The sequence below is a fragment of the Neovison vison genome, chromosome 10, assembly GCF_020171115.1.
Source record: "Neovison vison isolate M4711 chromosome 10, ASM_NN_V1, whole genome shotgun sequence".
NCBI classification, from domain to species: Eukaryota; Metazoa; Chordata; class Mammalia; order Carnivora; family Mustelidae; genus Neogale; species Neogale vison.
Genome location: NC_058100.1, coordinates 56,427,609 through 56,440,148, shown reverse-complemented (window position 1 = coordinate 56,440,148; position 12,540 = coordinate 56,427,609). Strand labels below are relative to the sequence as shown.

The 12,540-nt window shown below is 41.1% G+C and overlaps 1 protein-coding gene across 1 annotated transcript in view; it reads left to right on the top strand.

Moving 5' to 3' along the window:
* PAPPA2 (pappalysin 2) overlaps positions 1–12,540 on the top strand; it is a 292,512-nt gene that overhangs the window by 146,433 nt on the left and 133,539 nt on the right. The window contains exons 9-11 of the mRNA XM_044267353.1: positions 3,380–3,471; positions 8,022–8,212; positions 10,131–10,277. Of these exons, the coding sequence (XP_044123288.1) occupies positions 3,380–3,471; positions 8,022–8,212; positions 10,131–10,277 (430 nt within the window). The remainder of the gene's footprint in view (positions 1–3,379; positions 3,472–8,021; positions 8,213–10,130; positions 10,278–12,540) is intronic.

Below are 12,540 nucleotides of genomic sequence, written 5' to 3'. Positions count from 1 at the left end.
AACCACCAAGGTAAAGATGAAATCACTAGTTTGGCTTCTGAACATACCATGTTCCTCTTTCTGTTTGCCATTTGTGATATCAGCCTAGGTGTCTAATTCACTCTGGTGTATCTAGGACTTCCCCAAATCTAGCACTGAAGATTCCCATGTCCCGCCAGTTGCCCTATAGTCACCTGTACTGAATGCTCATCAAACCCAATATGTTAGTTATATAGAGCTGGGGGTGTAGGAGGCTGGATGACCTGTGACTTGTGATTTATCTTTAATTCTGCATCTTAATGAGATGGTCTATTTTTAATTTCCCAGACTAGGTGAAAAGACATGGTATCCTGAGGCCCTCGTAGGAAAACTTCTGTAGCCTTTCTCGGGATCCCTTCCCATCATTTAGCAATCAATAAACACTGCTTCTTATCTTGATCTTTAAGATCTTTAACATTTGGTGTAAGCCAAACCTTGCTAACACCCAGACCTTGCTAGCTGGCTGCCACCTTCTGCCTCATTGAGTCTCAGCTTTCCATCTCCCTTCCTCCGTCTCAGTGGGGGATGCCTCACATATGCACAGAATGCTGTCCTGCTCTGACTGCCTCCAAGCCTGCCACCTGCCCTCTTAAGCTGTTTGAGGAGCTTGGTTACGGCTACTCCCCAGCCAGAGCCCTCCTCAAGCAAAACACTCTGCTCTACGTTGTAGCCTCTCATCCAGCAGTTCTCTGATGGAGGCCACCTTGAGGCCCCTGGACGCCACATCTGCCTGGGGGTCTGGGGCACGCAGGGCAAAAAGCCATCTTCCTAACTTGCTCTTACACATTGTTTCCTGTGCCTCCAAACAGCTTCACCTGAAGCAGCAGCTGCTTTGCTCCTGGGCCTCACAAGATCCCTCATCCAAACGCTCCTTTACACTTCTGTCTGTCCTCCCTCTCTGTAAAGAGTCACGTTTTGTTCTGCCTTCCAGTGAGAAGGTGTCTCTGAATTATAGCTTTGTCGCCGCTGGAGGCCCTCCACTATACACACAATAAGGAGAGACACAAGTTGCTTAACCCACTGTTTTAAAATCTGAGAAGTGTATAGATTCAATCTAAGGGAATCACAGATCCCCCAGAAGTCATCCTGAGACTCTAATGTTAATAGATGTTTTTGTCACATTGGAGAACCCTGCAATCAGACTGCCAAAACAAGGAGAGGGCAGGCCCTGAGCTAATGAGCTGCATTTGTTTGGAAGTGAACATCTCAATCTGTCCAAGGAGGGACACCTCAGCCACGTGTGCTGCTGAGCCTTTGCCATGTGACAAATGCAGCTAAGAAATGGAGTTTTATTTCATTTTAAGTAATTTAAAAAGTTCATTCAGTTATCAGAAAACTTTTAAGTATACTTGGAACAACTTGGGTAGGTGAATCCAAATGCAGGTCAAGTGTTTGAACTCAGATATGAAAAATACGCAGCAGATTTTGAAGACATAGGATGCATAAGAAAGAATGCAATATGCTTCATTAAGGATTTTTATACTTATTACATACTGAAATGGCAATATTTTGGATATATTGGGTTAGATGAAATGTGGTATCAAAACTAATTCTACTTTTTGTTTTTTCTAATGTGACTACTAGAAAATCAAAGGTGTTACATATGGCTCTCCTGTTTCTGCTGGACAGCAGAGCGTGAGAGGATATACAATATACTTGTATTAACTGTCGAGATTGTCTTCAAAATAAAAAGGAATTTGAAGTTTTCTTAATTTCTTCAATCATGTTTTTCATAGCTCTGTTATCTTTTCTCTATTTATGTCCTAACCATTTAAAATATCATTATAGGGGCGCCTGCGTGGCTCAGTGGTTAAAGCCTCTGCCTTCGACTCAGGTCATGATCCCAGGGTCCTGGGATTGAGCCCCTCATCGGGATCTCTGCTCAGCAGGGAGCCTGCCTCCTCCTCTCTCTCTCTGCCTGCCTCTCTGCCTACTTGTGATCTGTCAAATAAACAAATAAAAATCTTTAAAATATAATTATATAATTGCATTTATACCATGTTTTTAGTTCAGTTTAAAGCATCCTCATATCTAATTACTCAGTCTCTCCTCCGTCCTCCTGAGAAGGTGTCCTTTAAACAACGGTTAGTCATGTCCTGGGTCTGAAAACACATTAGCATACCAGCACCCTTTATCTACTTGAGTTAAAATATGTGTCTGTTGTGGACATGGTGCAAAGTCAAAAAGAAAAAAATGGTACCCGCTCAATCCTTTTTTTTTTTTTTTTTAAGATTTATTTATTTGAGAGAGTGGGTGAGTAAGAGAGAGAGTGGAGGGGAGAGTCAGAGGGAAAGGGAGAGGGAGAGAATCTCCAGAAGACTTCCCGCTGAGCACAAAGCCCAATCCAGGACCCAGGGCTGGACCCCAGGACCCAGAGAGCAGGTCCTGAGCCAAAAATCAAGAAGCAGATGCATAAGCAACTGAGCCACCCAGGCACTCCAGCTCTCAATCCATTTTACAGTGGCCGCATCTGTGTTATCCGTTTTGTTCTCATGGTATGATTCTTGCAGCCCTCAGTCTAAACTAACTCTCCCACCCTAATCCAAATTAGTCATCAGCTGTGTCAGTGTTCGAGGTTCAAAACAAAACAATGACATTTTTCTTCTCCCAGTATTCATGTCTCCCCTGCAATACATGATAGCTGCCACCAGGTGGTAGTAGAGAGTGAGGACCAAGAAGGAGCTTCAGCTTTGCCCTGGCTGACCTGGCAGCGCTCAGGCTGCTGAGTCTCTTGGTATACAGAACAGGAGCTTTCAGTTCTACAAAATCCTAAGTTTAACAACTGCACATAGATAGAAGAAAACAATGAAAACATAAAGAAATATCAGGTAAAGCGGCGCCTGGGTGCCTCAGTTGGTTAAGTGTCTGCCTTCGGCTCAGGCCATGATCCCAGCGTCCAGGAATCGAGCCCCCAATCAGGCTCCCTGCTCGGCAGGAAGCCTGTTTCTTCTCCCTCTCGCACTTCCCCTCCCTCTCTTGCTGTGTTTCTTTTTGTCAAATAAATAAATAAAATCTTAAAAAAAATTATCAGGTAAAAATGAATAGAAAACAGAACCATATATAGACCAGCAGGTTTCCTCCTCACCAAACCAACTGTTTCTAAGACTTCACTCATCATGCGGCTGGTAAGCGTTTTCTATCGTAATGCCATCCACCGGAAACACTGGCAGGACCCTCGTGGATCTCCTAGATGTTTCTGAGCCACTTTTTCCATAAAAACATTTTTAACTCCTGCTTTTCTCCAACTTATACTCCTTAAATAAATAATTGGGAATTTTAAGAACTTAAAATAAGGGTAACTGAACAAGAAAAATTATTTTATACATGTATGTGTATGAGAATGTATATTTTTACCTTCTAGGAGCCTGGGAGAAGAGTGTGATGATGGGGACCTTCTGAGCGGAGATGGCTGCTCGAGGACCTGCCAGCTGGAGGAAGGCTTCCACTGTGCAGGTGGGCTGAGGAGCGCCCCCTAGGCTTATGTCCTATTTCTGCAGGCATCTCTGTGTCTTCCCTCCCTGAGCTTTTGATATCTCATAACATACAGCAGGACGCTAATAACGGTGGCGTTTGATGTTTCTGTTGTGTGCTAGGCATCAGCTGTTTCACATATAGAATTTCATTTAGTCCCTACATTAACTATGAAGAGACTAAACTGAGGCACAGAGAGTTCCAATAACTTGCTTTCTCTTATATGGGATTTGAACAAAGGAAGTAAGGCTCTACATGTGTAGAATAAGTAAGAATCTACATGTGTAACCACTGGGTTACACGACCTCCTTGATTAATGTTACCAATTGCTCTTGGGTCTTCATGTCTAACATCAAAGCATCAGCCAAGCAGTACATTCATAGAGGCTCTGCATCAGCACAGGAGACATTCTAAGCCGAAGGGAGTGCAAAGTATCTCTTGGTGGCTGTGTCTAATAGATAAGATTATGACAGATGACAGAGGGTCCTAACACTGCTTAATCCTAGAAAATCACTAGTAATAAATTATTACTAGGTGGCTTTGACTCTAGGTTCTGGCCACACGGGAAGGCTGTCCAGAACACTTCTCCCAATTCTGGTTAAAGACATTATCAGTGGGCTTCTAACATATAGGTTATTTTTTTAAATTCCCATCCCAATATATGCAGTGCTTCTGTGGAACATAACCATTCACCAAAGTTATTTTAAAGAGCACTGCATTGAAAAATTATTTTCATGCCTCTAAATCTCAGGTAAAGTAGGATATGATTATAATTATGTATAGAACACTCAAATGTCCCTGCCATCTAGAGCAGAAACGTAAAATTATAGAATCTTAGTAGTCTTCCTTCTATCCATCTAATAAAACATATTCAGCTACCTGCTGTGCACCATGAGTCTGTAGATAACCTGATCCCTTTGCATGTACAGTCTGAAGCGATAGGGAATCCAGCTTCCTTCCATATGGAAATCCTTTCTGCCAATCCTTGAGAGAGAGGCCTCTCGATCCTGCTTACCTACTTCAGCAGCGAAGGACACACCTTGGCAGGCACCATTCTGCTTAAGAATGGCTTTATCTGTTAGGAGATTCTTCTCCCCTTTCCTGGTTTGGAAACTGAGGCTCAGAGCACCGTGCGACTATCCACAGGCACACAGCAAGGGTCTGCAAGGCTAGCACTGGACCTCAGGTTCCCAACATTTCCTCAAGTGCTTTTTCCTTGCTATGAAACTGCAGAGGACAATTTTTTCCCTGTTTTATTTGACTACTATTCAGATAATTGAAATGCTTCCCTGTTATTTTCCTTTCCAATCCAAACATCCCCTCATGTGATTAGGTTTCCAGACCCTTTTCCTATTCACTCTGACTTGGCATGTTTCGTGTGGTCAATGCCCAGAAAGGAATTCAATAGTCCAGATGTGGTCTGGCTATGCAGAATACAATGAACCGATTACCTCCCCTCTTCTGTACACAAGTATTTGTTAATACCATGTCTGTTTGCATGGTGTTTTTTTTTTTTTTTGCAACATAATAGGCTCATGTTGAATACACACACACACACACACACGCACGCACACAATGTATCTCCAAATGCTGTGTCCTCTCCAGTACAGCTCAAGCCTCATTTAACTTAAGAGCCCATCTTGCTTTGTTTCTAACATATTTGATTTCATTAAATTTGGATCAGAAATATCATATTAAATTTCTTAGCCTCCAAATCCAGTAAAACTATGACTAAATTATTTTAATTTTATGGGGCAAGGCTAAAATGATCTAGTCCACAGTTAGACTTCTGTTTCCTTATATAATAAGCTCGCAGTATGCTAAGCATATATTTCTCAAAAGATTAAGTTACAGGGGCACCTGGGTGGCTCAGTTGGTTCAGCGTCCAACTCTTGATTTTGTCTCAGGTCATGATATCAGGACTGTGAGATCAAGCCCCATGTCAGGCTCTGTGCTCAGTGGGGAGTCTGCTTCTCTCTCTCTCTCTCTCTCTCTCTGCCTTTCCCCTTACCCCTCCTCTGACTCATGCATGCTCTCTAAAATAAATAAATAAATATTTTTAAAAAATTAGGTCTGGGGCACCTGGGTGGCTCAGAATGTTAGGCCTCTGCCTTCAGCTCAGGTCACAGTCTCAGGGTCCTGGGATCGAGCCCTACATCCAGCTCTCTGCTCAGCAGGGAGCCTGCTTCCCCCTCTCTCTCTCTGCCTGCCACTCTGCCTACTTGTGATCTCTCTCTCTGTCCAATAAATAAATAAAATCTTTTTAAAAAAAAATTAGATCTGAAGGAACTATTGTGAGATGTTTTAAAAGTGCTGTGATTTTTATTTATTTTTTTAAAGATTTTATTTATTTATTGGACCGAGAGAGAGAGAGATCGCAAGTAGGCAGAGAGGCAGACAGAAGGAGGGGGAAGCAGTTTCCCCACCGAGCAGAGAGCCCAATATGGGGCTTGATCCCAGGACCCTGAGATCATGACCTGGGCTGAAGGCAGAGGCTTAACCCACTGAGCCACCCAGGTGCCCCAGAAGCACTCTGTTATTTTTAGATGGACTTGAAAAAACAGGCAAAAATTTTAAGTCCAGGGCGCCTGGGTGGCTCAGTGGGTTAAGCCGCTGCCTTCGGCTCAGGTCATGATCTCAGGGTCCTGGGATCGAGTCCCGCATCCAGGGAGCCTGCTTCACTCTCTCTCTCTGCCTGCCTCTCCGTCTACTTGTGATTTCTCTCTGTCAAATAAATAAATAAAATCTTTAAAAAGAAAAAATTTTAAGTCCATGGTAAAAAAAAAAAAAATAGAAACAAGAAGAAACATTCACTGTGTTGTAGAGAAACAAAACATATACATACACATTATAAAATATATTATAAAAATATATATGTACATATATACATAAAATACATGCAAAGATGCATAAAATACACATATTTATGTACATGAACACATATACATGTAAGTATACATATATGTGTATATTCAAGAGAGAGGAAGTCATTCCAAATACATGTATATGGCTTTGGGGGAGTGATTTGGGAAGGTCAGGGGTTTGATGAGAAGCAGGAGTTTAAAACCCAAAGTAGGCTTAGAACCAAGTCCGAGGGACATTGGTTTATTCCTGGCAAATAGAGATAGATTTACCACAGAGAGGGGTCTTAGACTGGAAGTACTTATGAAGGAAAATAATTAGTAGGTACGTGTTGATAAGTCACTGAAAAATCACTTCCACATCCCTGTGGTATTGTGAAGAGTGAAAAACAGCAAGAATGGTATAGTAACAGTAAATTTTAGTAATGATGGTACTTAATGTATGTTGATTGATTTTCAAATCTTGATATTATTTTCATGTCCTATTGTCTTAAGTTGAAAGAGGAGATTAGAATCATGTTACTAATGTTCATTGTTCTACAGTTTTGGTAGAAAAGGCAGGAGAACTTAGTAGGTGGCTTTTGGACTGCGCCGTAGATTTCTGCACTTGAAGAAAGCTAGTCACGTCCCTGTAGCTGATCCTGTTCACTCAGGCGGAGTTATCCCGGGTGAGGATGGGCCTCATCCAGGAGACACAAACTCACGTCCCAGTCATCCCACAGGTTTGCGCACAGCCTCACTTCTCATGTGTTTGCTTTTGAAGACGGTTGTCTCAGCTTGATGGAGACCCCGCTGAACCCGCCTCCTGTGGGCCTGGCTCAAATCCCAGCTCTGTTGCTTATGTATCGAGGGACCTTTGGCAACATGTTTCCCACGTGTGACACAAACAAAAAATGCCCACCCCACACAGTTGTTGCAAGTCAAAAGGGGAGAAGATGTACGTAAGCCTCAAAAACCCAGGGTTTGTGTCCAAGCAGTGGCACAGTTAGTCAAAGAAAGAATTCAGCTACAAAGAGTAATCGAAAATAAATCCCTCAACTACTTTGATATTTCAAAAACCATGAAGGGGGTCCAGGTGCATGACACATCATACCATTTCTGTAACTTCTCTTCTTCTACTTACTGCTCTTTTAGCTTCTTCCCTCAGGATCTTGCCCAGTGGGGCCTTAACATTTCTTTCTACATCCAGCTTACTTTTTTCTCCCTATTCTTTTTTTTTCCTTTTGAGATTTTATTTATTTATTTGACAGAGATTACAAGTAGGCACAGAGGCAGGCAGAGAGAGAGGAAAGGAAGCAGGCTCCCCGCTGAGCAGAGAGCCTGATGCTAGGCTCGATCCCAGGACCCTGGGATCATGACCCGAGCCAAAGGCAGAGGCTTTAACCCACTGAGCCACCCAGGCGCCCCTCTCCCTATTCTTTATTCACAAATTCCACCCCTTTCTATACATTTTATTACAGAGATGGATTCTCTGTCCTTCCCATGAAAAAGAATCCTCCTTCTTTAGGGGTGTGTGTGTGTGTGTGTGTCTTGTCTGCATGTTTGGGGTGGGCGTTAGACTAGCCAGCAGTAACAGGATTCTCTTTCCTGGACTAGAGAAAAAAAATGTAATGATTTTTACATGACCTATTCACAATACTTTTTCAAATGTTATACTATATTTCTTGGCAGGGGAGCCAAGCCTATGTTACATATATGAGGGAGATGGGATATGTGAACCTTTTGAGAAGGAAACCAGCATCATAGACTGTGGCCTCTATACTCCCAAAGGATACCTGGATCAGTGGGCCACCCAAGCTTACTCCTCTCATGAAGATAAGAAGTGTCCTGCTTCCTTGGTAACAGGAGAACCTCATTCCATGGTAAATCAAGCCGGAAGAATTGATTAAGGTTGAGCAGAATTGTCAAGTGACTCTCTCTCTGAGATGCTTTATGGGGGCTTACATTTCTCTCCTGCCTTTGACATCAAATTTAGTCCCTCCTGAACTCAGAATAAAGTAATGTTCAATGAAACACTTCTAGGCTGGCAGTGAAGTCTTATCTTCCTCCCTCACTCCCCTCACCCCACTTCCCTGCACTAGGTTTCATCCAGGAGCCTTTGGCTGTGCAGTTAGCTCACTCCAAGGGATACAGAGTATCTCAGAATTAACCTCAGATGTATAAATATCAGAAATTACACTTGAGCTTTGTGTATGGGAGGATTTATTTTAAATCAAGAAAAAGAAGTAGTGAAAAGCCAGATTGCTTGGATTACAATACTGAATTCAGTGGTATTGCTACTACTCCTACTATTATTATTACTAAGTGAGATTTGACAGGTCACTTAACCTCTCTGGGCCCCAGTGTTTTCATATGTAAAATGGATCATAGTAATAAAAACCATCTGACTGAATGGTTTATTACAAGGATCAAATGGAATTTAAAATATATTAAAGATCCAAGTATAATTCAATTTAAAGAAATTTTACAATTAGTACAAAAACAAATCTGTAGGCATACAACTTCCCATGAAATCTCCACCTAAATAAATAGAAGATCCTCTGAGGACTTTAAGGACTGACTTCTATGAATTATAGTTGAATACTGAAAAAAATATTAAGGGCTTTGGCTTTTGGGTACTATTCCAGATGTATCCACTGCCAACTAAACTCTTCCATTTATCATAACAATAAGCAATATACCTTCCTTTCAACAGAAGTGAGATTAAGTTCTCTAGGTATTTTAGGCCAGGATGAAATCACTGAATTTTATACTTAAGCACACACCCCCAAGAAACTGAGAAACCAGCCAGGGCTGGTGGTCCGGTTCAAGAAACGCCTCAAGGACCTAGGCATCTTCTAGATTCTAACTCTTTCCATCCTTGGCTTGCAGCTTCCTTCCTCCTCCTCGTAAGATGACTCCTCCAGGCATGAAGTCCGCATTCCAGGCAGGAAGATGGGGGAAGTTCACAGGGAAATAGGTGTATGCTAGCCGAGTCTTTCCCTTTTTATTGGGAAAATCATGGCAGCTTTTCCAGAAGTTTAACACTACAAACTCCCAGCAACATCTTATTGGTCATATCCAGGTCACTTCATCTCCATCGGTTGTAAAGGAGTCTGAGGAGATGAGCATGTATAACGGGGTTCACTGCCACCTTGAACAAAATCGGAGTTTGTTAATAAGAAAGTAAGGGGGAATGAATATGGTGGGGGGAGGGCATGTAGCTGTGTCTACCATGCTTCTTCAGTGAAATCGGGCATCTTTCTCAAGAGTTCTTGGTGCCCGAGGACAGGAAACTGGGGTGGGAGGTTGGAAGATTCTGACTTAGAAACAGCTCTCTCAAGTGGCTTGTAGTCTAGCTTCTCTGTCTTCCTAATGTCGAGTGGGAGAAATTTTCTGGGGTTTGTTCCCTGGCTTCTAAACCCAACCGAATGCTGAGTGGCTCCCTGACTCAGGAGCCTCACTCCCGGAATGGTGGATCTTGCCTGGGAAAGATATAGCATCCTGGACAGCGTTCTGTGGCTAATTCTCAGAGTAGTTGCCCTGAAATGTGCCAGGACTGTTCTTTGGGCAAGATCTCTGGGTTGAGGGTGGGCTGAGAGTTACCATATGTGTTTTTCTATCTAGGTAAGTTATATCCTGACTGGCAGAGAACATTCTTCCATACTGAGAAAAGTTCTCTGCCAGTAACCAGTGAGTACTCAGAAAGAGAGGAAGACCTTGGTTTTGAGCTACAGAATTTCATTGTCTTCACTTATCTCGATCCTGCACATTTAACTTTTGGTTGAAATTGCATTTCAGATTTGCACATCGTATCACCCAGAGTCACCAGAGCACCCTCCCCTTACTGGCTGGTTTCCCTGTGTCACCAATGGAAATAGACCTCAGGATAAAAGAAGTGAGCAGACAGAAGGTAGTCTGGAGAGAGAGGATGAGGTTTGGCTCAAAGTAAGTGACCCAATGGTTCTTTGTGAAGGCCACGGATAGAGAGTGTGTGTGTGTGTGTAAAATGATAGGCTGGAATGGCCTGTCTGGAAATTTCCTCTGTTTTTCTGAATGTTTTTAATATTTTGATTTATGTTCACCTCTTTTCGAATTTTGGACTTCTTTTTTTTTTTTTAATAAATTGACTTACCAAAGTGTAACACACACACAGAAAAGTGCAAACATCAGAAATGCATAGATCAGTACATTTTTAGAGTGAACATCCTCTCTGCCCATCATACACATCAAGAAATGGAGCAATGATCACCCCATAAAGCACTCTCCTTGCCCTTCTCAGTTATGGTAGCACAGAGGCATCTACTCTTCTTAGTTCTGTCACAGAGATTGTGGGTTTTTTTTTTTTTTTGAACGTTATGTGAAACTTAATTTTGTGTGTCATTCATTCTTATTCAACATTCTGTTTGTGAGAATGCTACTGTGTGTGGCAGTAGAGTTCATTTCCATGGCTGTGTAGCATTCCAGTGTGTGAAGAATATGCCACAATTTATTTATCCATACTGATGGACATTTGGGTTATTTCCAGGTTTTCTCTATGGTATTATGCATAGTTCTGCTATAAACATTTCTGTGCATTCCTTTTGGTGAATGTATATAAACAGTTGGGTATATTTGGAACTGCTAGATCATTGGTAAGCAGATTACAAGCTTTACTAGGTAATTCCAGTAAGCTTCCATAGTGGTTGTACTAATTTAAACTCCCACCAGAAGCTCATGAGTCTTCCACCTGTTTCACATTTTCACCAATACTTGGTATTTCAAGTCTTAATTCTAGCCATTCTGTTGGGCATATAAAAGTGTCTCCTTCATTGTGTCTGTTGCCTTCATGTCAACTAATGAGTTTGGGAGTCTTTTAAATTATACTGGCCATTTGTTTATCCTTTTTCTTTTCTTTTTTTCCTGGAGGGCATATACAAATCTTTTGCCCAATTTTGTGTTGGATTGAATGTCATTTATGTGACAGACATAATTCCTTATTCTTAATTTATGTGATTTTTTTAAAATTAGTTATTTATTTGACAGACAGAGATCACAAGTAGGCAGAGAGGCAGGCAGAGAGAGAGAGAAGCAGGCTCCCTGCGGAGCAGAGAACCCTATGTAAGGCTCAATCCCAGGACCCTGGGATCATGACCTGAGCTGAAGACAGAGACTTTAACCCACTGAGCCACCCAGGTGCCCCCATTTATGTGATTTCTTTACAAGTTTCTGAATGTAATCCTTCTTTGGTTATATGTTATTTAGTTTGTTCCAATACTATGGTTTACTTTTTCTTATTTTTTGGTAGTATCTTTAGACGAATTTCTAAATTTTACAAAATTCCAGTTGATCTTTTTTTCCTTTTATGGTTAAGTGCTTTTCACATACAGTATTAAGAAATCTTTGCCTGGCACAAAGATATGCTTCACTGTATTATCTTTTAGACCTGTTATTATTTTATCTTTTGTATGTAGGTCTACAAACCATCTGGAATTTTTATATAAGGTGTGAGGTAGAGATCAAGAATTTTTCCTCTTTTGATCTTCAGTACATCTAGAACCACTCTTATTCAAACTAAAATTTTCTCTTTCCTTCTATGTTGCACTGTGTACCTTTGCGTAAGTCAACTAGCAATATGTATTTCGTCCATTTATTGATTCAATGTTTTGTTTTATTGGTCTGTATGTTCTTGCTTCAGTACTATACTCTTAATTATGGTAAAATTTTGGTGAATCTTAAAATTGGATAATACAAGTCCTAAAACTTTGTTCCTTTTTTTACTAGTATGTTATGTTAATCATCATACAGTACACCATTCATTAGTTTTTGATGTAGTGCTCCACGATTCATTATTTGCATATAATACCCAGTGCTCATCACAACACATGCCTTTTATCCCAGATTGCATTAGCTGTTCTTGGTCCTTTGAATTTTTGTATAAGCTTTGGAATCAGCTTCCATTTCCACATTGGAAAAGAAACCCTGATGTAATTTTGATTGGGATTTCATTAAATCTTTAGGTCAACTTAAAATATTAAAATATTCTTTAAAATATTGAGTCTTCTAATATATTCCTTCAACTTCTTCCTTAAGTCTTCCTTAATTTCTCCTAACATTTTATAGTTTTCTGAGAGAAGGAAGTTGAATTTTACCAAATGCCTTTTCTACATCTATTTTGATCACATTATGTTGTCTTCTGTTCTGCCAAAGACTTGACTTACTTTGACAAACT